Source organism: Harpia harpyja, chromosome 11 (assembly GCF_026419915.1).
Source record: "Harpia harpyja isolate bHarHar1 chromosome 11, bHarHar1 primary haplotype, whole genome shotgun sequence".
NCBI lineage: Eukaryota > Metazoa > Chordata > Aves > Accipitriformes > Accipitridae > Harpia > Harpia harpyja.
In genome coordinates, this window is record NC_068950.1 from 26938152 (window position 1) to 26964390 (window position 26239).

General features: G+C 41.7%; 1 protein-coding gene across 6 annotated transcripts in view; it reads left to right on the forward strand.

Moving 5' to 3' along the window:
* EVI5 (ecotropic viral integration site 5) overlaps positions 1-16909 on the forward strand; it is an 87259-nt gene extending 70350 nt beyond the window's left edge. For all 6 annotated transcript variants that reach the window (XM_052802267.1, XM_052802264.1, XM_052802262.1 and 3 more), the window contains one exon: positions 15636-16909. In XM_052802267.1, coding sequence (XP_052658227.1) covers positions 15636-15941 — 306 coding nt within the window. In that variant the 3' untranslated portion in view covers positions 15942-16909. The remainder of the gene's footprint in view (positions 1-15635) is intronic.
* Positions 16910-26239: the final 9330 nt, after the last annotated feature.

Consider the following 26239-nt stretch of genomic DNA (forward strand, 5'->3'; position numbering starts at 1 on the left):
TTCTGAAGTATTTCACATTTTCAGTATCTGAAAACTTGATGGCTATTCAAAGAAGTAGTGACCACTAGTTTACTACTCTTCCATTCCCACATACATATAGTTTATCTAGGAATGGATCTGATATTATGTTTTAAGAACCTAATGCAGTCAGTAAGATTCTGATATAGGTGTTATCTCATGGTCTGATCTTGCTCCTGGTGAGCTAACATTTTAAGATTGGCTTAATGAAAAGAGATATAAAAGTTGGAGATTAAATACTATGCTTTTAAAAGATTTTGCTTGTGTAAATAAAATTCAAGACACTTTAAGTAATTACTTTGAGGATAAATAATGCATAAGTTATGACCAAAGGAGTAATTGGTAATATGGCTGAATTAAGGATACATTTTGCAACTTGGGTTAGCTTTCTATGCTTTCACTGCTGAAACTAAAATGGAGAAGGGAAAGTAAACTGTAGCCATCAGTGTGAAGAATTAAGAAACCCCACCTATATAGGCCACATAATACAAGACCTGAATAAAATTCAGTGCACTCTAGTACACTGGAGAAAAGTTTAAACCACATTAAAGTTCCTTTAGTCTTAAATACCAAAAACTTTTATGGTAGGTAAGCTGTGTTTTAAAGCTGCCAAATTATTTCTTCCTTGTTTTTTTTATTATTAGTTAATAATCTTAAATCAGTACAGTGAGCAGTTATGGTCTGCAGCACAGTTTAGTCCAGGTTGTGCCCTGAGAAGATGAGGGAATATCTTTACAAGCAGCTAAATGATGACTCCTGCATCAGCCATAGATAAGCACAAAATTAGGATGCTGCTGGTGGCACACCGGAGTAGCAAAAGATGGGTTGACCACTTCTAGCAGCATTCCTAGCTCCTGTTTCTCTCACAATAATAGCATCTGGGCTTGATCATGGAATACCAGCAGGAAGCATTATTCCTTTCCTCTGTTAATTTCGTTACTAGGCTTCCTTTGAGTCAAATTCAATGCTTACCAAATCAAATGTTCTCTTATCTGAAGCACCCCTAGACTACATTCAGAAGCAGGGTAGATAACTCTGAGCATCATCCTGCTTACTCAGACTGCTGGTGTCCAGCTGCTTGGTTTGGATGTGACTATGCTATGTTGCAGTCATGACTGCAGCATGGGCACATCTTTAACTTTTAAAGCTATGAATAAGTTGTACATATCTTTGCATGATGGAGATAGGATTAACTATGGAAAGTGAATTCTAGTTAAAGTTCAACCTACTAGAACTTTTTTTAAAGTTCTCCTCTGAAGACATTTATAGGGTGATGGCTAGCAGTGGATCAGATCAATGGGCAAATGAGAATGAGAGAAGACCAGATTTATCAGCATTTGGCTATCTCGGAAACAGAAATAGGTAACATTTCTTTCATCAGAACTAAGGAGAGAACAGCAAATCCAAAAAGGTCTAGTACTCTTCCTATAAAATTTAAAATTAGATATAATGCTCTTCCACTCAGTCTCTTGCCAACTTATTTTTCCTCTCTTTCATCTGGAAGGAGTATACTACTTGCTTTCCATGTAGTACAGGCAGATGTATACTTATCTCTTGGCAATTGTCATTTTACTTTCATAAAACCAGCTGATCTTTGTGGGATTTATTGCAGTCAATTTTTACATTGTTTTCACTTCATAGTTCTCACTAAAACTGTAATATTTGTTAAAAGTACTGTATTAACTGTTGCAAAGCACCTGTTTCTCAATCCTGACTAGAATCACATTAACACCTTCTAATAGTTTGTTTTACTAGACAAATGCTTTCAAAGTATGTGGCACTCTATAAATGTTTTCTTACTTGATAAGAAATGTTGTCCCTGAAAGGAAATATGCTAGCTCTCAGATTTACAAAGTAAGCGTTTCAACTTGTGGTGGAAGTTTATAGCACAATAAATCGTGTGCTTTTCTTTTACCGTATCTTGCAAGCACAGTTGGACAAGAGACCATCAGATTTTTCCCTCCCCACAAGTAAAGTTCTTGCAAGGCTGCTGGACAGCTAAAAATGTAATTGCTTTACTAGTATGTGTCAAAGTTACAGAGCCTCTGTGCTGGCAGAGTCTGATTTAAGTGGTTGTGGTCAGTCTGAGGAACCTGTGATGTGATAAGATAGCGTTTGTGAAGTCATGTGGTTTGCAAACACCCAATCTAATGTAGCAGCTTTGTCTACACAGGATAGTTAAATATATACTGTATGCTTTAGAAAAGTGAATTGCTTTATTCCTTTCATTTAGCTTGTCCTTGAGAGTCAAAGATGTTACACTGGCTTGGTAATACCAAGATTGTTACAGAAGTGTGAGACTGAACAGATTAGGAGTCTTAATTCTCCAATAACTGTCTTCAACTTAGTTACCCTGCCCTTAATAAAACAACCAGCTTTAGAAACTGTCTGGCTTAACTAAGCAATCAACAGGCAGAAGCATTATTGCACAATGGAATCCCTGTATATTTTATGAACATCAGTTGTTCAATTAATTTTGAATGGGTGTTCATAGTGTAATTAACACAAACATGTTACACTTGCCCAAAAAGGTAGGATTGATTCCATAATAATGGTATTCTACTCCACAAATCTCTTGCCACAAACTCATCTTCATCTTTGCATCAGGTAAAGTTGATTCCTCTCCCTTCCCCCCAGTAACACCACCATCAACAAAATATCTTCCATATCTCATGAGTGAAAGAAACCTCTAAATGTGAACAGTGTAATCAGGACAGTGATGTAGTCTGTCCTCAAATGGAATAGGTATGACTTCATTCACTTCAGTCAGTTTTAGGTATGAATCTTAACTGTTTCACTGCCACTACCGACAGATTCAGTGATAAAATAAATGAAGATTGGTGATTGTTCTCTTTACAAGCATTCCCCCCCCGCTTTTTTTTCCTGACTATCCTACTGTGTCAAAGCTCCAGATCTGTCTTGCTGAGCAATATACTAGTTCTTGATTGCAGCATTAGAGATGAATAAAGTTAGCTATACTTAACTATACTAAGTCTCTGTTTAGAGTTTGTCTGGATTGCCAAAGCAAGTAAACTGATTATAGATAAAGTTAGTTCATTATCATGGCAATAATGCTCTTCTCTTGAGTGTTGAAGCTGCGTGACCTGTCTGCTGTACTAATTAGAGCTATGTCAGGGTCTATCCTGTGTTTCTGCCTATAAATCAAGTTTTGGGGATAGAAAAGTGGAGGGATTGAGGTTTGACTGGTTTGAATTTATCTGAGTAGTTGTTCCTTGCAAAAAAGTTTGTTAGCAACCATACACAGGTGCCGTCTATGTGAGAAACAAGCTCAGAAGAGCTATGTATTGGCTTGTAATATGTCTCTAAATTTACCTGAATATAAGTGGAGCGAACAGTGGAAATGTGGTGGAAACCCCTCCTAAAATTCTTTTATCACTCTCAGAATGGCAGCCAACACAGATGGAAGTAATTTCTGCAGTCAGAGGCAAAAACAAATGTTACTTAGTCCATTTAAAAATGCTGAGTTTAACTCCTGCTTTAAAAGGACAGAGTAAAAGTGCGAAATGATCATTTCCTGTAACTGTTGCCCATAATGGGTACGTTTTCGGTCTCTGTATCAGCCAGTACATTCTAGTTAATGCTTGAGGTTTCAGTAACTTTTGTATTTATAGATGCATGCTCTAGGGAGAAGGAGCATTGAGATTTAGGTAGTTCCTTGGCTATAATAGTTGCAGTACATTCAGTGTGATCATGCTGCTGTTTTAAAATATTTTTGTTGCTGTGTCCTCACTCCAAATAAACACTTTCATTAGAACTTCTTGTAGGAAGAGTTTCTGGGAACTTTCCTTCCACCTACTAACTAGCTATTGATAGAAACTTCCCAGGGCTAAGCCATCTTAGAACTTTTTTTTGGAATTGCATACAATCTCACTACAACTAATTTGTCAGATCTCAGAAAAATTCCCTCAATAGATAAAATCTGACTTATAGTTACCAAAGACTGATTTCTTTTGAAAATAGTTTAAAAGTTGGGTACTTCCTTAGCACTGTTTCTATTTCAATTGCATATTTGATACAGAACTTCAAAGTTTAATTTGATTACACGGCACTAGATCAAAACCAGATTCTTTAACCATACAGTGCAGTGATCAAAAAGTCATGACCTCCCATTGATAGCTTTATTGGTTTCCTGTTCTGATTCACTGGAAACCTTCTGGTCTGAACACTTGTTGCTAGTTTTAATCTTTGTCACGTTTACAATACGGCAGACTCATCTATGGTAAAACTGATATACAGCATACATTTAACATCGTTTTTCCTTTTGGCTCAAGTGCTCTTTAACTGATAATGTTGAAAAAACACTTTTTATAAAAACTTGTCAGGAAATGTAAGAGTACATTCAGAGCAATATGAAATAAATAGCAGGACAACTGGAGATGAGCTTTCTTTTAATGCATTAAAATTATTTCATAGATTTTATTTAAACTTCCTGACATCTATGGGGATTTTTGTAAAGCATTTTCTGTTACCGTGAGACTGAATATGACTTACAGAAGCTGGCAGTTTAAAACAGAGGCCAAATATTTAAGTGCTATTAAAAAAAACAGAAGCCTGAAATGACTCAGTCTTGGAAATTTCTTGCTGCTCTTTTGCTTTTCACTTGTGACACATGGCAGTGGTTTGAACTCTGTCTAGTGATACGGTCAGCAAAGTTCATTTAAGATAAATCTTTCAGGTTGTATACCAGTGTATACCAGTTACTCTGGGTCATCCTTTTAAAAGTATGAGTTTCAAAAACAAAGGTAATTCTTTCCTTAAACAGGAGAATTCAGTAGTTAGTCACATACATGAGCTTGGATTCCAAAGAGTTAATAATGGTGAGTGGGCAGATTCATCTAATGTAGTGCCTCATGACTGTTGCTTTTAATCCCACTATAGATGACCAAAAAAAAAAAAAAAAATCTTAGTCCGGAGGCTCTTTGGGTTTTTATCTTTTAACAATAGCAGCCATATCAGTACAACCAAAAAAGCAGCCTAGATCTCTTTGGGTATATAATATTGTCATTCACTGCTGTTCTGGTTTGGGCCCACAATAGGCTTAACATGCCTGGAGTTTAATCCTTGCTCTGACTTCTGATCAGCTTCTCTTGTTGCCAGTTTCAAGGTATTTTGCTGCAATTGCTGTAACAAGTGGATAGAGCATACTGCAACTATATTAGATTGAATTCAATTTATGAACTCCAGAAACAGTTGTACTGTTTTGAGATAAGTGTGGATCAAGAAGTTCAGACACATAGGAGACCCTGGAGACAACTGGATATGGACAGACGCGGTCTTCCTACCATTAAGTTATACTGCAAATCAGCCTTCTTTAAGCCCTTCTGCCATACTGAAAGTAATATAAAATTAATATTCTCTATGTACTTCTTTCTGTTTGTCCTAAAAACACTAACAAATCAAATCAACTTTTTTCCAAGATTCATTCTATTACACTTGAAAATAAGGAGCCAAATACTCCACCAAGTCCTCTAAGAATTTTTGTCAACTGATTTTTATCTTGGTATGAGCATTATAAAATTGTTTGGGGAGCATATGAGGTAATGCTAGCAGGAAGCAAATAGTTTGGAACTCATCCATACAAAGCATAGTTAATTTTCTTTAGGAAACTATTTTATAGTTTATATTCTTTAAAATACTATTTTATAGAAACCACTAAACTTGCACTATTCTAGAATCATTAACTCTTACCAGGGTTTGTTGTTGATTGTGCAGGTTTCCCGTTTTAGTCATGCTAAACTCAGTCCCAAATAAATGGCCAAATGTGCTAAGGTGGGTCCCAGACAGTCTTGAGTATGCTGGAGGGCAGCTTGGCTCCTCCTGCAGGGATCCTACAGGGACTGGATAACAACTTCATTTCAGAGGTCATTGCTAGACTCCCTAAAAATTGGCATTTTGTTTATCTGACTGGAACTTCTGCTGGGTGAAAATTTTTAGATGAGGAAATGAATTTCCACATTTAAAGGATATCAAAGACAAAACTAAGTCTTAAAAATAAATAAGCCTCTGTGATAAATTAAATGTTTCATAGTGATTTATTAACTACTAAGCAAAGGAAGCAATTTTGCAGATTTTGAAATGCTCTCACTGCATGTTATTTGTAAGCATGATCAAGACATTTCCTGCTTTCTTAAGTCACAGTACTTAATGCACTGGATTTTTTTAAACAGCAATTTCAGTTTGCTTGATTTTGCTTAACTAGTCTAATTTCTTAAATTAGACTCTGATTAGAATCTTGAGTACTGCCTTTCAAACATTGCTTGTGGTCATGGGGGGAAGGCAAAAGCAAAGACAAATCATAAAGCAATGTAATGGTGATTCCAATCTGCTAAACCCCAAATTTATGTCAACCCCCCCCCCCCCGCTCCGAACACTTCAGGCTAACTTTAATATTTGTGGATTAGGTGAACTACAAGGGGGGAAAAGTATTTTTGTCCATGTTAGTGTTGTAGTAAAACTTCCCTGAAATAGTTTTCCAGAGTTTTTAATGTATTCACTTTCCTCCTTATGTCCATGACTCTTCAACAACCCATTAGAATGTGTTGAACAACTTGATTTCAATAAAATCTTGCTAACTTGCTGGGTTTTTTTCAATTTTGACACAAAATTAAATCTCAGGGAAACGAGCAGTAAAGAGAACAGCATAGTAACACTTCCTATTTGAGAATATGATTGTCTATTGTATCGATTTCAAAATTAGTTAGATCTTAAGCTGAAGCGGAACATCTTTAGGAAATCTGAGAAGACTCAAAGTTGTGCTGGGAGAGTTTTATTCTTAATATTTTTAAATTAAAAAGAAAAAAAAAAGACAACTATGTGAAAGCAATAAATGAAGACGTAACTTATTTCCTGAATTTCTCTACTAAGGATATCTCTGATTGTTGCAGATATCTTACATGTCTGCCTCACAGTGAAAGGAAAAGAAGGCTCATTGTGATTTTTCTCCTCCCCGCCCTCCTTCTTTTTTTTTTTTCTTTTTTTTTTTTTTTTTACATATTCCTTGCATATCTTTTGAGGTCTACAAGATGTATTCTAATTCAGTTTTTAAATCTCTAGAGGTAGATATGGCATGGGAGAATCCAAAATGGCTTTGGTAAGAGATGTGGGGATGGCCATCTCTGCAGCTTTTCATATGGATTTCAGGGAGGAGAAGCCCATGCAGTCCCTCTCGACTGTTATCTTTCAAACAGTGAGTCCATGCATGGTATTAGGGCCTCTTCCTCAAGAGGGAAAACAGTGATCAGGTAATGGGAGCAAGCAGAGTAAATGGGAGTTCCTGGATTCAGCATCTGGTTGGTTTGGGCTTCTTGAATCATCAGCAATTTCCAGGAATGACACTTGTCTGGCATTGCTCATGTCTGTTACTTACAAGTTAATAATCCCAATTATGGCTGCATTTATAGCTATGGCTTTAGAAAAAAAACCTTAATGTTAACTGAAGTGAAACAGGAAATTCGCTGACACTGAAATAAAAGCCACAGCTTTAAGCTTTGTCCTAATACAGTTACAATGATAACACATTTCTAATTAAACATATCTTTTTCAAATTTATTTTTAAATTTGTTAGAGAATGTGTCGCTGTTTCTAAACAAAGAATGCTGTAGTATTATATGCAGTATGTGTTGTGGACTTATTTTACACATAATCTTATTTTACGTGTAATCTTGAGAGCTATACAAGTTGTCAGGAAGCTCTCAAAAGACTATCCTCTGTCTTTTGCATATGATCCACATGTTTGGGTAAAAACTGTCTCATGCTTGAGGAAAATGAAGAATGTCTTTAAAGATGGTTTGGTTTAGCATTAAACTTCTTTATTGCAGGATATATTAAACCATACTTAAGTTTTTTTTTAAATCTCAAGACTTTTCAAAGATTAATAAGCAATGGCTTTTGTTAAAATGCTCTGATGCAGTTCTGTCACAATGCATGCCTAGCAGTCCCTTTCATATAAGGAAGCTGATGCTGTTGGGGAACTTTAGAAACCCAGTTTGCATTGTAGCTGTACAGCCATTAAACTTGCTAAGAATTCTTTTAGATGATGGATTGCTAATATTAGTTTCTGCAACTATTTGTTTAGCTCATGATGTCTTCATTTGTGCGGTATTCATGTTGCGATGGTTTCAGTATGAATGTGGCTCACTGTGGAAGTACAACCATATATTTAAAAATGGGCTTCACAGAGCTTAAGATATCTAAGGAGTTGCTTGTGTTCATGGAAGTGAAAAAGTAGCATGAAAAGGCCTGCAACCTTAACGTTGTTCATTCTTTTTGTGTGCATGTGCAGAAATGCTTCTGCATTGTAGTACCTACTGGACATAATATTTGTCTGGACTGATATTTGTCTCCCAAATGACAACGTATTTTCCATTAATTCAGTCTGAGATGCTGCAGCTACTTCATTTTCTGAGATAAATGTTTTTTCAAAAGAAGTTATTGGGAGCTTTTTTAAAGAAGTGATAGTATACTAGTATATGCTTTAAACTGGAGTCATCTCATCACAATGGGAGAGAGTCAGCAGTAAGTAGCAGTCAGCTGTTGACTGCTGTATGATGAGGGATCTCATTAGATGCTGTGGACCATTGGTCTCAGAAATTTTTAAGAACTCCAATTAAATTGCTTTTATTCATGTTAAATGTTATTATAATTTAATAGATAATAACTGATATTTTTAATTGGCTTGTAATTAGATTTTGACTTCTAAATCTCTCTTTTTCATGTTGCCAAGTTGACAATATTTTTCTGAATTATGGGACGGGTATTTGAAAATGCTTATGAGTTGCTTCTCTTCAGCTAAACGTGGTTAGATCATACTTTCAGCAACATTCTAGTTTTCTTTTGAATCATGTTTGGTTTTTAAGCAGGAAATCTTACAAAGATTTCCTACTGTTACTAAGGTGGAGACAAATAAAGAGGGAACTCTGATTTTTAGATTCCTCTTGCTATAAGTAAAAGTACTGAGAATTCAGTATCTTTATTCTTTAAATAAAAATTTAACATACTGCCTTCTGCCAAAACCAATTTCATTCACCCAAGGCAGTGGTCATATTTTTATCATATTTTGATCTCACTTGTGTATTGGTTGCTTATCCTACTGTGAGTAGATTGAATGTTTATTGGCAACCTTTTTAAAGCTCTTGTTTACTACTTCAGAATTGAGTAAATTTCAAGAATCAGTTACTGAAGCCTTTTGAAGGGAGCAGAAAGTAGCATTTTTTACTTCTTTCCACCACTGAATTCCTAGCTTTAAAAAAAAACTTACAGGTTACAACATAAAAATGCCTCCCAGAGCTTAAGTAGAACTCTCTTTCATGAAGTCGCACTTGAAAATTTGACCTATGTTCCCTATTTAAAAAACAAAGGGGCTTAGAAATATAAATTGCTTGGAACTGACTAGCTCCCTTCAAACTATTCTATGATTCTATGATTTAACATGGAAGAACTTTTGAAATGTACTGAAACTTCTAAATTTCTCTTTACTGTCTCTCCTTCACGCCTGGCTTGATGAGGCAGTCAGCATCAGGTAAGAAAGTTTATTCTCAGGATCTGATTGTTAGACTTTTTTCAGCTCTTCTGAATTTGTGAAAGTACACTGTTACCTGTTAAGAGTATGTACAATTAAAGTCTTTTCATGTGTTGACTAGTAGGATATAGTTTGTTTTTAAAATGCTGAATTCTTTAGGTACAAGAAGGTACATAAATGCAAACATTACTGTTAAGATTCTGTTCTTGATTCAGCTGGCTTTTGAAGGGATAATGATGACGTACATTTTGGTCACATCATGTTATTAACCCTTTGAAATGTCCTAAAGATCACATGAATGTGCTGTGGTGAAAACTGGGTTGAAGCTGCAGTCATCTAGACAATACGACCTGGATTTGAGAATTAAAAGCAAAACATGTGGGTTTACCAGACTGGGTTTTTTTACAGATGTGATCAGACTTGAGATTCTTGCAAAACTGAAGCAGTAAGAAACAGCCAAGGTTCATTTGAATGTCACTTGTTGGGGTGACAGAGGTCTAGTTCCCCTCACATGAAGGAGGGCCAGACCCAAAACTGAAAGGCTTTAACCAATACTGGCTCTTTGTACAAAAAAGAACAGAAGTGACAGACCCTGGGGTGTAAGTCCATACTCTGCTCAACATGGCTGCAAGAAAAAAGGCTGTTCTTTTTCCTTCAGGTGGACTGATAAGGGTAGAGTAGAACTAGGGTTTAGGGGGAGGGTGGGGAGGTGTTTGGGTTGGGTCAGCATGCCCCCCCTGCTCCAAGTCCTTAGTCAGATTTCCCATTATCTTGATATGCTTGGCTACACGAATGACAAGATCTTGGCATAATGCTTTACTTCCTACTTCAAGCTCTTTTTCCAAGTTCAAATAAAACACTGATGGCAAGAATCTCAAGAAGTCCCTCTTAAAAAGGTGACAGATAAGCTTCAGTATGAATAAGGTAATTAATCAACTGCAAAATCTAAGCCATACCTACATGATGGCAAACACAGAATTGGTAGTTACAAATCAGGAAAGATATTTCTGAGTTGTTGCTGAGAGTCCTCTGACATCATTGGCTTAGGGTGCAGCCACAGCCAAAACAGACAAGACAATGGTGGGCCTCAATAGGAAGTAAACCAAAATAAAGTGGTTTATATTGCCACTACAAAACCTTGGTGCAGGGCTGGTCTCTACACCTCAAGATGGATGTAGAGAGTTTAAAGAAGGGTCTGTAGGGAGGTTAAAGGGCAACTAAAATGATCAGTGGTCTTGAGCACTGCCTGTTCATGAGAGGCTAAAAAGGCTTGGGACTAGTTTGTTTCAGAGAGAAGGCTGAAGGATGTGTTGTTTGTAAGTTTCAGAATCATGACTGCAGAACTGCTTTTCACCACTTGTTCCTGCATTACTAGAATTTGGGAGCAATTCCTGAAACAAGTAGGAGGTTAGTTTAAAACAAAAGAATTTCTGGAACTTACTGCCACAGGAAGCTGCGGAGGTAGACAGCAAATAAATCATCAGTCATGGACAACCGATCTATAAATGGATGCTGAAACAGCTAGGAAGAGATGTACTCTCATATCTGCTACAACAGTTTCTGGACAAGTGAGTAGGGGCTTGGGAATATGAAGGGAATGGACTGCAAAAATTGGTCATATTCACATGCTTTCCCTTAAAAACAAAACAACGTGAAAGTCCAGTTGTCACCATTGGAGACAGAATATTAGGCTGATGGACCATTGCCCTGAGCCAGTAGGATAGTTCTTATGTTCTCATCTTGAAAAAAAGATACTGCTTTTCTATTAGAAGTGCAGAGCCTCACTTGCTAGACTGTAAAGTTATGTGAGAGTACAAAACTTTTCATTTTAAGAAACCTCTATTTTAGAGCCTTAAGCTGGCATTAGCCACTGGTATCTAATTGTATTGGAGCGCATGCTGTCTACAAGTTGTTCCAAATGCTTTGAGAAGCCTTGCAAAGCCTTTCTGCTGCAACAGAAATGGCAGATAATAAGGCTCCTTCAGAAATGCTCCTGCACAAATGTTAGATTGGGGTGCCCCTGAAGTATCTTCAGCTCTGAAAATATACAAAACTGAAAATAGTGCACAGCCGTTACCAACCTATTCTGCTGGATACTTTTAATTTCTTGAAGATTAGTTGCTTTCATCAACGTTCATGTTTAAAAAAAATTTAAGGTGCAAATCAGGTTCTACCTTCAATTGAAAAACAACTTGTTTTAAGTATTTTCAAGATTAAAGTGACAGATTTCTAATTGTAAAATAAAAGTAACATGCTGTTGAGTACTAGGTTTTGTGATTACATTAAATGTCAGTACATTAATTTAAGGCATTTAGATTCAAATGACAGCATTTACATTTTTAAATACAGTAATTTTGGCGGGTACAAAGTATTTCAATTTCTTAAACTCAAAATGGCTGCCATAAGAACCGTAAGATGCATCCCACTGCCCATGCTTTTCACACATCTCACTGAATTGTAAGCTATCTTTCAGGTTGGAGGGGACCTTGGGAGGCCTCTAGTCCAACTGCCTGCTCAAAACAGGATCAACGCTGAATTCAAAGCAGGTTGCTTAGGGCTTTGTCAGTTGGGTGTTGAAACCCACTGAGGATGGAGAGTCCCCAGTCTCTGAACAACCTGTTCTAATTCTTAACTAGCCTTGTAGCAATTATTTTCCCTTCATAGTCAAACACAACCTTGTGTTTTGTGTTATGATCAATGTCTCTTCTCCCACCATGCGCTTCAGTAAAGAACCAGTTTTCTGCTATCTTAAGGCATAAGCTCCTGCCCCTTAACTGTCTTGGTGCCTCTCCACTAAACCTATGCATGAATATCTTGTACTGAGGAAGGAGTGAGGTAGCAAGTGCAGAATAGGACAGATGCAGTCTAACAAGTGCCAGATAAGAATTGGTTCCCATGATGTATTGGCTATGCCCTTGTCAATACAGCCTAGTATGCTGTTAGCCTTCGTCACTGTTTGGGGACGCTGCTGATTAATGTTTAGCCTCCTGTGTGTCAGGACCCCCATGTCCTCTTCATCAGTGTTGCTATCCAGCCTGTCAATCCCCATAATACAAATTCTGTGCTATGGTGTTTGTCTGTGCTTCTGGCTGAGACAGCCATTTTTCAAGCAGACAGAGAAGTTATGGAACTATATGACCATCGATAGACTTGTGGCATATATTCTCTATGGTACATTCATGTTTCTTCCTACCAGTCTGGTCCCCTTGGATGAGAGGAGTACTTGAGAAAAAGGGCAGGCAAGTGTAAAGCTGCAGAGTTTCTGGAAGGTCACAGATTGTGCATCCTTTCACTAGAATAACAAAAAATAACACACTTTTTTTCTCAGACTCACTTTAGGAATTGGCAAAGGCTGTGTCTATTCATGATTTTTTCACTAACAGCATTTTCCCCAGACTCTCATTTGGTGTTTGGAAAGGCTACTGCCTAAAACCATGAAGCCATGATTTTGTCATGTTACCTAAATACATTCATGTAAAGGTATCATGTTGGAAGTCTTCAGGAAAACAGTTGAGGTCATTGGCTTGGCTTTCTGAATGTTCAAAACAACTAACATTGAGTATCAGCTTTATAATTCCAGGTCAACCAATGGCTTAACTGTGCAGACCTAAAAGCATATAACTTCTTACTCTAATATGAAATTTGTAGTCACTTGTACAGCGGAGCTTTTTTTTTTTTGTGGTGAGGGTGGAGAGAAATTGTTGGGTTTCATTTTGTTTTTCTGTGTTTTATTTTCTTAGTGACTAAAATTGATAGCTGTTTTGGAAACTTCATGTGGTAGCTAATCTGACCATATTGCAGGATATTTTTAGGGATAATATTTCTAAATACAAGAATCTCTGTATGAGGCTTTCTGTATCTAGGTATATAAGCTAGTAAAAATTATTTATTCCAGATACATGTTACTGTTCAGTATTAAATATTTGGCATAAGCTGATTTTGATTACATCATGAATTATGCTGTGAAAGTATGGAACTTCTAGTTTTGCTTGCCTTTACACAAGCAAGTTTCACATGAAACAACTGCAGCCTATGTGTATGTGAAGAAAATGCAAAAAACATTACTATGTGTGGTTATAAGCAAGGTTTAGATCTCCAGCACGTACCCATATTCCTAACAGAGATGTTTTGACATACATTAAAAGCTGGAGCTTTTACATGCTGTTAACATCTGATTTGATGGCTTCTAGCATGATTATGACTTGTGATCTTTTTTCCAACCCCTTTTTTATTCTCATCTTTTGCACAAGCCCGTGGAAAGTAGAGATTCCTTCTTCCCCAAATGGACACATAAAGTCTTCTGTTGGTGTCAATAGCAATGACCTACACGCACCTTTTATTTATCGAAGTGAATATTGCTTCAGATTTCTGAAATGTCTCTGTTACTGTGAAAAGTGGCTTACAAAATAGCACTTGGTGCATCTTCCTTTTTAAGCTTCCAGAGTGACATTAGGAAGTTTCTGTAATGCATTTTTAATGTTTTTCTGCATCCTTAGGATTTTTTATCTTAATACTCTTCAACTGTCAAACTGATCCTGAGGTAGCTGCTACTAAAAGCTAGCAAAAGTGAAATTCTAAAAAAAATAACCTTGGGGATGTCGTCCATGAGTTGCAGTTATTTTCACTAAATTAACGGGGGACTTGCAAGACTTCAGAGCTTTAGGTTTTACTTTTGAATAACTTGAATGCATGGTTGTAATAGTTTATCACTCCACAGTGCATTTTGAGTTAAAATGATGTTGTATCTGTCCATGGTCTGACAATCATTTTTGTCTTGTTTGATTTTCTCTTAAAATTGAAACTGCAATCTATTTATGCCATACAAAGAGAAGTTTCTCTCATACTTCTTCATCTGAAATCTCATTGGGTCTAAACTAGATAATGAAAAGACACTTGATCTTGCAGTGTAGACAGAACTAAGAATATTCTCTGTTTTTTAATGTGGCTGTGTGAAACTGGCAATATTCACTTGGGAGCCTGCTCTTTGGGATTGGGGAGAGCTTTTCTCAAGTGAGAAGTTAGGTGATAAGGGAAAGAATGGAGCTGTAAAAGTAAGATGTAAAGGCCAAAAGTGCTGTCAAAACAAATAAGCCACTCTAGAAAACTAACCATAAACCATCCTCATGGGGATATTAAAGATGCAGTAAATAGCCTGGAGGAATCTGTCATTAGTGATTCGAGGAACCTTGATTATTAAGCCTTAAAACTGAAATACTCTGCGGGTGTGTCATGGTTTAACCCCAGCTGGCAACTAAGCACCACACAGCCACTTGCTCACTCCCCCCACAGTGGGATAGGGGAGAGAATTGGAAGAGTAAAAGTGAGAAAACTTGTGAGTTGAGATAAAGACAGTTTAATAGGGAAAGCAGAAGCCACACACACAAGCAAAGCAAAGCAAGTAATTCATTCACCACTTCCCATTGGCAGGCAGGTGTTCAGCCATCTCCAGCAAAGCAGGGCTTGGGCTCCATCATGTGTAATGGTTACTTGGGAAGACAAACACCCTAACTCCAAATGTCCCCCTGCCTCTTTCTTCTTCCCCCAGCTTTATATGCTGAGCATGACATCATATGATATGGAATATCCCTTTGGTCAGTTGGGATCAGCTGTCTCAGCTGTGTCCCCTCCCAATATTTTGTGCACCACCAGGCTACTCACTGGTGGGGTGGTGTGAGAAGCAGAAAAGGCCCTGACTCTGTGTAAGCACTGCTTAGCAATAATTAAAACATCCCTGTATTATCAACACTGTTTTCATCACAAATCCAAAACATAGGCCCGTGCTAGCTACTATGAAGAAAATTAACTCTAAACCAGCACAGGGTGTAAGGAGAACTTTGGAAAATTCCAAGTACTATTTCAGATGTTCTTTCAAGGTCTCTGCTTGGGCAGCCAGAAGTGAGAAGTCACTTTGTTCTGATTCCAGCTGAGTTTTGAAGTGATCATCAAATGTGCTACTTCTAGGTCTAGCATTTAATTTAATTCAGTAGGAGTTCAATGAGACATTTATTGGAAATGTGGGGTTTTTTACTGCTGGACTCTTCAGGTCTGATTAATTGCTAATTTCTGCTTTTTCTAACAGATCAAATGTCTAAAAGGCCAGAGAGACTTCTCAGACCAACCCACTTTTGATGGGATTCACATTGTCAACCATTTCACAGGAGATGATGAATCATTTCATTCTTCTGATGAAGATTTTATAACTAACTCCATACAGGAGAGTGGGGTGAACTTTCATCTACACAGGAGGACTGGTCAGATGGCTTTGGATCACACAGTTGTAGACAGCAGTGACAGTGATACCGAGGAAAGTGCCCTTCAGACCGGGAATTCAGACAAGATGGTTTCTAAGCAGAGAAGAATGGAATCTTACTCTACTACTGTGTGATTATCACTGTGACTAGCATTGAAGACTTTTGTATTTCTTTAAGGGTGAAATTGTCAGGTAACTGCAACTATCCAGCAGTTGGTTTAGGTTACTATTGGATCTGGTCTGGCCTGTGACAAATACATACATGTACTGTCTATCTTCCTTCTCTCTTTGCCAAATCTTGCTGATGACGTACCGTTGCCATAAAACAGGCTGGGAAGAAGTTGATGGATGACAGTTGTGACAGTATTACTGAGTGTTCCTTGGTTTAGAAACTGCAAATATATAATTTCTTTAATGCATAAGAACCATTTTTGCCGTTCACAAACACAGGAATTTATTTTCCTCAAAAGAAATTGCTCTTGTGCAATATTTTACGCTCTGAACAAATGTGTATGTTTTACATTGTTATCCATTTGTGATCAAGATGGAACCTAGTAAACCATCCGATCATGACCCATATATATATATATAATTATCTTATGCTTCTCAGTTACTTTTGTTTTTACTGAAGTTATTGGATGCCCACAGAAGGCTTGAAAGAGGAGCCTTTATCTGTACTACTTTATATATACAAATAATGGTCACTAATGTCATAAAGGTGTTTTTCACCATTTTCACTTAAATCTATGTGCATCTGCTTTAATGTTGCTAAGTAATACCTGGTCTGAATATATTAATTACAATAATGTTTATTTTGTACATATTTATATATCTACACCAAGCTGAAAATGTACATGACACCATTTTATATGAGGAATGTAAATGTTGCAATATTACTGTCTCTGGTATTCTAACAGGAAAATGAATTCTATATATACACACTAGAAATGAATTACTAAAAGGCAAAACACTAACTTTACATTAAGTTTCAGCCTAGCTACACTAACAGGTTCATGTCGGAAGCGCTTGTTCAAAACACTATTGACTGAAATCTTTTACCTTCATATATATGTAATGAAAATAAATTTTTCATGATTTAACAAGGTTGCAGCATTTACTGTTTAGTCACTTCTAAGCTACAGCCCTTGGTTACTGCATAGTGGTTACTGCATAGTTACTTGCTGGCTCTAGATTAGAGTGGTAGTTCAAATAAGGTGAAAAATTATTCATGTCTTACAGTTAGTTCTAATGAAAGCATGGTCAGTGCAGTAAAAATATGTAAGCTCAGTCTTCTTACAGTTTTATATTGCAGAGCTATCTAGGAAATAAGCTATTGGTCCTGTCGCCAAATAGCTGTGATTCACCACAGCAGTAAGAGCTGAGCTGAGCATTCTGCTTTCACACTGTCCTGAAAATTGAGATCCAGTAAAATGGCCCTAGCTTCTTGAACAGAGCAAGATACTCTATTATTGTCATATAAACACTCACTTGCCCTCTCAGATGCATTCTAGTCAAGAATATTAATAGCTGCTATTATTGCCATCTTACATAATTAAACAATCCTTAAGACTTCTTTTCTAGCAATGTTTGCAGCTGTTCTATTAATAAAAAAAGAAGCCATGCATAAGTTGGTACTGATAGCCAGCACATGTGTTAACCATCTTGCTACCCATGAGAGGCAGTGTAGTTGTTTAAAATTGCAAAAGTGGGGAAGTATACCACTGAAAGCATCTGCTACTCCTGTTAGGCATTTCCTTTACTTTTATTTTGAATGTGTCCTCGGAAAGAAACAGCACAACTGAGGACATGAACAAATGTTCAAAGAATGATAGGGAAGGCTGCATGGAAGCAGCACATTCTGGGCCTCTCAACAGTATTATCTGCCCAGGTGCAATCTAATTTAAATCTTAAAGCAGGTGGGTGACAAATTCCAAGTTACTCATTTCTGCAGCTCTTAACTTGCTTCAGTATTTCTACAAAATCTCCCCACATCTTATCAGCGCATATGTAGCTCCCAGTATAGCCTGTTGAGATTGCCATCTCTGAGGCAGATTAGCTGATTCTGATCCCTGTTGGAAATTTCATATGTGCAAAACCAAATCAGGAGGACTTTTATTCACTAACAAGTAAGAGTTACCTTTTTTTCCTTCCAATGAGCATCTGGTAACTTATGTTTGCACCTGGATAATTGTTGCCCAAGAGGATAGGTGACAAATGTCTTGTTGTCTGTCATCAATACCAGCTGCAAGTCTCTCTTAAAGGTAACGTTTTGCAGTAAGTGGCAGGAGCAAAATTCAGTTGGAGAGTCATAAAAATCCTGTCTGTTTGAACAGTGAAGTATTATGATTTTGCAATAACTGCCTTACTGTTCAAGTGATAGCAAATGAGATTAGTTGGCAAGGGTTATTTCCTGAACTTTTGTGGTTTTAAAGTATAATAATAGAATAAATACTGATACTGAATAACAGCATAAACAAAAATATCAAGGGGAAAGCAAAAGTCCTTATCCAACTAACTGCCTCTCTTCTAGTGATGAAGGTGAATCACTGGACATGCTGCAGTTTCAGAAGACTTAGTTACACACAGAATATCCTAGGAAGACAACCCAAGAGAGGCTGTTCAGAATCATCCTACTTTTTCTGCAACTATTCTGCCAAAAAAAAAAGACACTAAGCTCTTTGCATATGTGTATTATAATTTGAATATGCACCAGAATAATGTCAAATCATCAACAGCATAGATAATATATTTACTAATGCGTCAATAAATAAAGCATACTAATTACACTACACACCATGACCTTGCTTGCGTGACCTTCTAACAAACATTGCTGTTCTCTTAGATTTGCTCTTACATACAGGCTGTAAGAGCTCAGTGTGAATGCTAAAAGCGTGAGGTAAAAACAGCACGTAAACATGAAAACTTAAGATTCTTGAATATGCAAGTGCTGCAGCCAAGAAGACAGGTGAAATAGGGAAGGGGCATGCCCTCCTATATACAGAGTTTCCATGTAAATTATGTTTTATGTTTGGTAGTGAAAATGGTTCTACTTTCCCTATCTGATAATCAAATGTCTTCACTAGCTAGAGAAGCCTCAATATTTACATTTTCTTATTTCTCCAGGCTAAGGGAATGAGTATATTAGTTCCTAATAGCATTTATGGTTAGACCTCTTTTTACTTAAGTTATTTCATTTCACTTATTAGAAGTTTGTAACATTTGTGAAAAATTGGGAACATGACTAGCTGGGAGAAAGTACTTCTGTGAAGTTAAGAAGCATTTATTACATTCATGGCTCAACAAGTGTTTGTTCATGTTCATAATTTTTTTGACAAAATGCAGGCCTCATCTACACACACATTCACGAAGTAGGTTTTTTCCTACTAAATTTTCAACTGTATGTGCAATTTCCTATATTATTTTAACTAAAATAAATTGCTATGAAAGTGATTAAAAGAAGTATCCACATAGGGGTTTGCATAAATTTAACAAAACCACTTTGTAAATCTTGTATTATGGAACTTAATCTTTTGTGGAACTGCAACACAGAAGGAATTGTGTGTTTCTCTGGGGTTTTTAATGTAATCACTGTTCTATATCAGAGACTATGCTAGTGACTTAGTGAAAGTTGATGCTCATACAACGTTTATATTTTAAGCTAGAATGGCCTAAAGATACGTTAGCATAAAAATATCCACACTTCAGGCTGGATGCGCTGCTAATTCCCTTATCTGTAGAGGCTCCAAATAATGTAACTCATTTGGGGGGAAGGTAGAGGGTAATATAAATCCCCCAGGAAAGCCATTAGGCTAGTCCTGGAGACTAAAATTTAAAAATCAACCTATAAAATAGAGGTTAGTACAATCTAAGTGGAAACTACAGTGTTATGTTTAATTGTGCACCAGCTACTGACTCTGTGTATTGAGAGGGAAGAGGAAAGCTATGTATCAACTAACAATCCATTAGTTCTGGATTTAATGAAGTTCATTTTTATTCTGTGAAATACTTTTACCAATATAATTGTACCAATATATATTTTTTGTAATTCTCTGATAGGTTTGGTTGCTTGTTGGTTTGGGTTTTTTTTACAGACTAGCTCAAGACATAAGAAAAATCAGTGAAATACATTTACACAGTAGCCCATAGAACTAGAGATTCTGAATGATGGACTGAAAAGCACAGGGTAAATTGACTTTCAACATAACCTCTATATAGCATTAAGTTTCACCTTGAGAGTGGAGAAAACATGCTAACAGATGCATGCCTATGCATACATGGACACGGATTGACTAAGATACAACCGCTAGATGCAAGATACAACAGCTTAACACCCTCCCTTTCCAGGAATTAATACCTCATTTCACAATTATGAAAATAAAAAAAGCAATGTGGCATGCTCTTAGAATTGTATACTGTTGCAAAAGTGACTGAAATTTCTAGCATTCCGCTACGAGAACTAAAATTCCTGAGACCATTTTGTATAGTCTACATTCTGTAACCCATTGGTTCAACTTTCTTCTATTCATAATGGAGGTTAAGTTCTGGGTCCACTCCTTACCAAAAGTGGACTCTCTCTTTTCATCCCAGCCTTCAACACCACAGTGTACTGTCACCTTCCCTCTCCAGCTCGTGCTCACAGTGATCACTACTTTTCTAATCTGCTTTCAGAGCAGCAGAAGTTACTTTGGTTTCCCCAGCAATCAAAAAAATTGCTATCAAAATCACTGACTAATGTCTCACATATTTACAGCACATGTTTATGCCATAAGGAGAAACATAAAGAAGGTAGTGACAAGATGCTGGGGGAAAAAAAATAAACAATAAGCAGGATATGTTAAAAATAATTAAATATTTACACACACGCACAAAAAGAGACATACTTCCCAACAGAATGCACAGTGCTACAAGTTCTAGCAGCTTCTCATAGTGAAAGTGTTCTGGATAACTGTGGTCTCAGGTTTTATCACTTTAAAGTGTGTATGTTACTCACGAGTTCCCCACAGAATCACCCTCTTCGCTGCCTTCTCCCAGTCCTGACTTCCACACACAACAAATTGCTCCTCCTCCCCTACATACCAAGCAGCTAACCTGTCAAATCCTGTTCTTCAAATCCTTCCTCCTGTTACAAAGCGTCTCATCACTTCTGAACATCGAGATCTCTGCATCCCATCACCTTTGGTGCCTTATCTGATGTCGTCTTAGCTCTAATGGTGACATCAGGCAGCTGCTGTGAACAGTGCAGTAAATTACATTGAGTAGCTCTTCAGTCTGAAGCACGACTATAACGTAATTCCATCCTAGTTTAAACCCCTCCTTTTATTTCTTCCCCTCTTTTGTCACTATGGGGTAACGATCATTTACTTACCATCGCATTCAACTGTATCTTACCAAGTTTTTATGTTTTAACTTTGAGTACCACACTCCTTTTGGGGGAAGCATTAGAGCAGCTCTATTAAAACCCATCCCCAGCCCCTACACTTGACATGAATTACATCCCTCCCGTTGGCTTTTGGTTTCTTCACACTGGGATACAGAATACTTGGTACTGTCACATAGCTCTTGCAGTGTCACATGACGACCACTGCATAAACAAGACCATCCTTTTAAAGGGTACTGAACTGCGGCACATAGGTCACACCATAAACCAAGAATAAGAGCTTAGTCCCTTCGCCTCTCTTCAGCGTGCTGTTACGACAGGTAACAAGCTCCGCTCGGGGGCGGAAAGAGCCCTGGGACAACGGCTGTTGGAGGCTAAGGAGTGGAATCGCCTTCGGGCCCTACCTAGAGACTGCAGCAGCTGCAGCGCTTTTCTTTCAGTCCCGTGTTCCGTAGAGATAGCAACCCAGCGGTATTTCTGGGTTGCAAGGCAAAACGCGTGAGGGGCGAGTTCCAGATAAAAAGGGCTGGAAGTCCACGAGATGAAAAAAGCTCACGCGTTGCAGCGCGAGCCGGGGCCGGCAAAGCCCCGGGAGCAGCACCGCCCGCCGGCTCCCCGCGCCGAGGCACTCGCGGGTGCAGAGCAGCCGGCAAAGGGCCGCAGCGGGCACGCCGCGGGCGGCGGGGCAGCTCTGGGCCGCCCCCGCTCCCCGGCGGGGCGCGCGGCGGACGCTCCCCTGACGGCTCCCCTCACGGGCGCCGAGGCAGGAGGGGCCGCTTCCCGCCTCGCCCGGCCTCGCGCCGCCACCGCCCTCGGGCACGTGGCGCGGCAGCGCCGGCGCGCGCACGAGGCGGCCCGGCGCGAGGCGGCGCGGTGTGGCGGGGAGCCGCCGGCCCCCGGTAGCGCCAGCCTGTGCCAGTACCCGGAGCCGGCCACGTCCCGGCGGGAGGCTGCTGGCCGCGCACCTTCCGGGGACAGAGCTAAGCCGGCACACGGCTCCCGTGGGGGCCTCGGGTCGTCCTCCGCACGGCTCGGCGGGCAGCGCCCGCGTTCCGCTTTCCCCGTCCTCGGCGGCCGGCGTAAAGCAAATCGTCCGTCCTGACGAAACCCTGGGAAGGCAGGGTGCATTTCGGGCACGAGCTGGTTTTGCAAATCACGAAACAAAGCCGTTTTCGTACCCTTTCTCCTCTAGTCGTTTAGAGAAAGCTCACGCCCCAGGAGCCCGATGTCTGTTCCTGGTTCCCGTGCAGCATCCACCCTTACATGAGAGATTACACGCTGAATTAAGCATTCCCTTGATTCACTCGTTCGACTTCCTTATTTTTGCTGAAGGCTTGTAGACAGTTGAGGAAGCGGTAGGTGAGAAAGTGCCGACTGCAGGTGGGCTAAGCATAAGGGGGCTCGGCGCTGTGGCTCCCGCAGGAGAGCCCCGAGCGGAGCCGCCCGGCGCGGGCTCTCCGCCGCCCGGCAGCGCATCCAGCACCTCGGCAGGCAGCGAGCGCCTTCCGCAAGGAAACGCCCCAAAGCACCTGTATAAATTTTGAACTTCGATGTATAAAGACGAATATGTATTTCACTGTAACCAGGACTGAATTGTTAATGAGCGCTAATAGTAATTTACAGTAATGTTTTCTGTTGCTTTCATGACACAGTCAAAGCGCTGTTTAGCAAGGTCATCGATGAGTTTATAATCCCGCTTCAGAGGCAAACGAGAAAGATTGTTCCGCAAAAAGTCACTAACAGTGAGTCAACGAAGACGCGCACATGAAATTACACGGAATCGTTCTAACCTGGTTATTTCTACTGATTCCAGCATTTATTTTTGAAGCTGACGGCGTGAATGATTTTCAGAGCAATCAACCAAAGGCGCAGCAAGGAGACCGCGGTTCACAGATGCCGTAAGTAAAACTGCTGTGCCCAGCACCAGGAACTTTCCGGCAACAATGAAGGTGTTAAGGGCGATGTGTCAAGTCGTGTTCTTCAACTTCCTTTTGTGTCACTACTAAAGCATCACGCCAAAGGCTGGACAGTTTTTCTCGTGGTGGTGTTTGCTTGCTTAGTTAGATTTTGGGAAGTCTGCTTAATCCTATGTTCCACACGAGCTCACAGGCACAAAGTGACTAATTTTTCTGTGAATACTTCGGGGGTGGGGTGGTGGTGAAGAAAAGCACCTGTTCGCAAAGCCACCATGCTCCTGGGCGTGAGGGAGGCTGAAGCTTGCTTGCTCCTGCCTTGTCCGACTTCAGTTGCGGTCGTTTCTGACCGGGAAATGGTGGCAAACCTCGATTCGCTCACTGCAGAGCCGTACTTCGGGCGGCCCTACAGTCATCGAAAGGAAGTTGCTGGTGGCCTGAGATGTCTGAGGGCGAAGCCGAGAACCACCCCAGAAAGTTACAGGAGACCCGAGCCGGATTTCCTGGCTGCATCAGGAATCCGAGGCTAGACCTGGAAATCTGTGTTTTGGGGTCGGGGTGTGTGTGTAAAGCAAGGCGAGCCTTTTTTCTCTTTGCAGAAGGGAGCGGGCTTCCGGGCTGCGCAGCGCGGGGGTCCCCGCGGGTGCGGGTGGTGCGGGGCGCTGCCTGCCGCGGACCCCCGCCACTGTGCTCGCCGCCGGTGCCTGCCCTACGGATCCTCCCCGGGTTAGCAGCCTGACGACCGGCACGCTTCTCTCTCGCCTCCGTGTTTGAATCGCTCTCAAGCTACAGTACCCACCGTGCGCCGGGGAGGGGGGGTGGGGGGGGGATCTCGCCTACCCCTTCCATATTTAACCATTACCTAAATCCGAAGGGAAATGAGCAAACCTCTAGGCTTGGGTCTTAAGGTATTTTCAGCGCCGTTGGGCGTATTTATCCCAAAAGAGTTTTCCACAACAAGTTATTTCTAGTCTAGGGGAGGTCTCCGTCGCCCAGGGCCCTGCCTTAGCCCCGATTATAACGCCACGCACGGCTCGATGGCGGCGGGAGGCGCGTCCCCCCGCTGCCGAGCCGGGGCCAGGGATGCTGCGCGGAGCGGGCTCGGCAGGCGGGCGCCGGCTCCTCCGTCCCCTGCCCTCTGCCTCTGCCCGCCTTGAGTCAATCTGTGTTTTGAATCTGTGACTTGTTCTCGTTGCGGAAGTTGAAGGGGATCCAAGAATAGTTCAGATAGATGTGTGTAATTTCTAGAGCAGAACCCCGAGAGAAATGAAACGCCCGATTCCAGAATGACACTTTGATGTCACTTCAGCGAGCCCTGTGAGGTGGAATACGGTAAGACATTTTCATTTAAGGAAAAATGAGAGAGAAAGAGAGGAGGGGGAACAGTGCTGATTTGTGAGGCCCTGGCTTTTTTTTTTTTTTTAAAAGCTTTTTTTGTTGTTGTTCTTGCAGAAGCTCCTAACGCTCAGGAAGTGGAATTTGTGGTTTAGGGGGCCGAGCTCTGAAGGAGTAGAGAGAGACAGAAAAGAAAAAAAAGCCAACTCAAGCACCATTGCTCCTTAAAGGGAGGCTAAATTTAAAGTCACCCAAACTAGCAGGCTGCGGCGCAAACCCCGTCTGCAGCCCAGCTTCCTTCTCCCCTCCAAATGGGTAAGCGCTCTTGCTTTTCTCGCCTCGCGTAGGCAGCTGCCGGCGGCCGGGCCGGGGTGTCAGCGACCCCTCGCCTCTCCTCTCCTCTCCTCGCCGCCGGCCTCCCGCGCCGCTCCGGCCCTGCCTCAGCCGTGGCGCCAGGGGGAGGCGCCGGCCTCGCGCCCCCACAGTGGGGGCCGTTGGCGGGCGCGAGCCCCGCGTGCCGCCAGGCGCCAGCGGCGGCCGCGCGCGGCTCTCGGGCCAACGGCCGGCGGGAGGCGAGCGGGGGCAGGTGCCCGCGGCGGAGCGGCGGCCAGGTGGGCAGCGGGACTCGCCTTCCCACGGGCCCGGGCCCAGCCCCAGCCTGGCAAGGCTCCGGCCTTGGGCGGCGGGGCGGGGGGGAGTGCAGCCGCGCCTCCGCGGCGTGGCTTTTGGAGGGAAAAGCGCCGCGCTGGGACGAAAACACGCGGCAGAAGCGGCGCCGGCGCCCGCACCCCCCCCCCCCCAGGGCTGCGGCTGCCGTTGCTGTCGGGGAGGGCGACGCGTTATCGGGCCGCTTTGATTTCTCGCCCCCCCTTCTGCGCGGACCCGCTAGCTGCCAGCCCCCGCTCAAGGATGAACTGAGGCGCAGGTGGGCCTGGGCAGCAACGCTCCCACCCGCCGGCCCGCCGCCGTGTCCGGGGGCGGTGCCTCCCCCGGCGGCGCGGAGCGGCCCTGCCCCCGCCGGGCGCGGGCGGGCTGGTGCTTGGCGGCGAAGGCAGGGTCGCCACCTGCGGGGCAGCTCCCCCGGCCCCACTGACGGGCTCCGCTCCGGCCGGGGCAGGCGGGGCCGGGCCCATTCCCTCCTTTCCCCGTTCGCAAACCCGAGGCCACTGACGGGAGGGAAATTAAAAAAAAAAAAAATTTAAAAAAAGCAACCCCCCTAAGTCCCCCAAAAGAACCACACAAACGTGGTTTAAACTCGCTTTTGGCAAAGTGTCAAGTGTAACGACAGAGGCGGCCCGGCGCTGGACGGGTTCGAGTGAACCTCGCCCGCCTTCCGTCGAGGAGCAGATTCGGGGCAGCTCTGGTTAACACGGTCCCTGTCTCCCTCGGCTCCCCGCAGGGCCCCCCCAGGAGGTTTCCCACCTCGCCTCTCTCCCCGCCCCGGCTTTCGGTGCCCGCAGCTGCAAGGTGCCGCGGCGCCAACAGCTGCGGGCTGCAGGAGAGATTCCGTTTTGTTCGTTTTCGCGTTATCGTGGTTCTGGCTGGATGGGTGAATCAGTCCCTCCGACAGCAACAGCCTCTCAGGCGTCGGGTTTAGGCTGTCGGGTTTCTAACGACTCTCCCGCCCGTCTCGTCGGCAGCCCTGCGCCGTCCAGCCCGTCCTGGGTGGCGGGGAGTGATAAGCCGTTTCGGGGTGCGTTCTGCTGGCGCCGCTTCTGCCGCGGCTGCCGGCGCGGACGCAAACATGGAAGCGCGGTGCGCCCACTCCGCCGAGTGCGGCCGCGCTCCCGCGGAGGGACGGGGGTGCA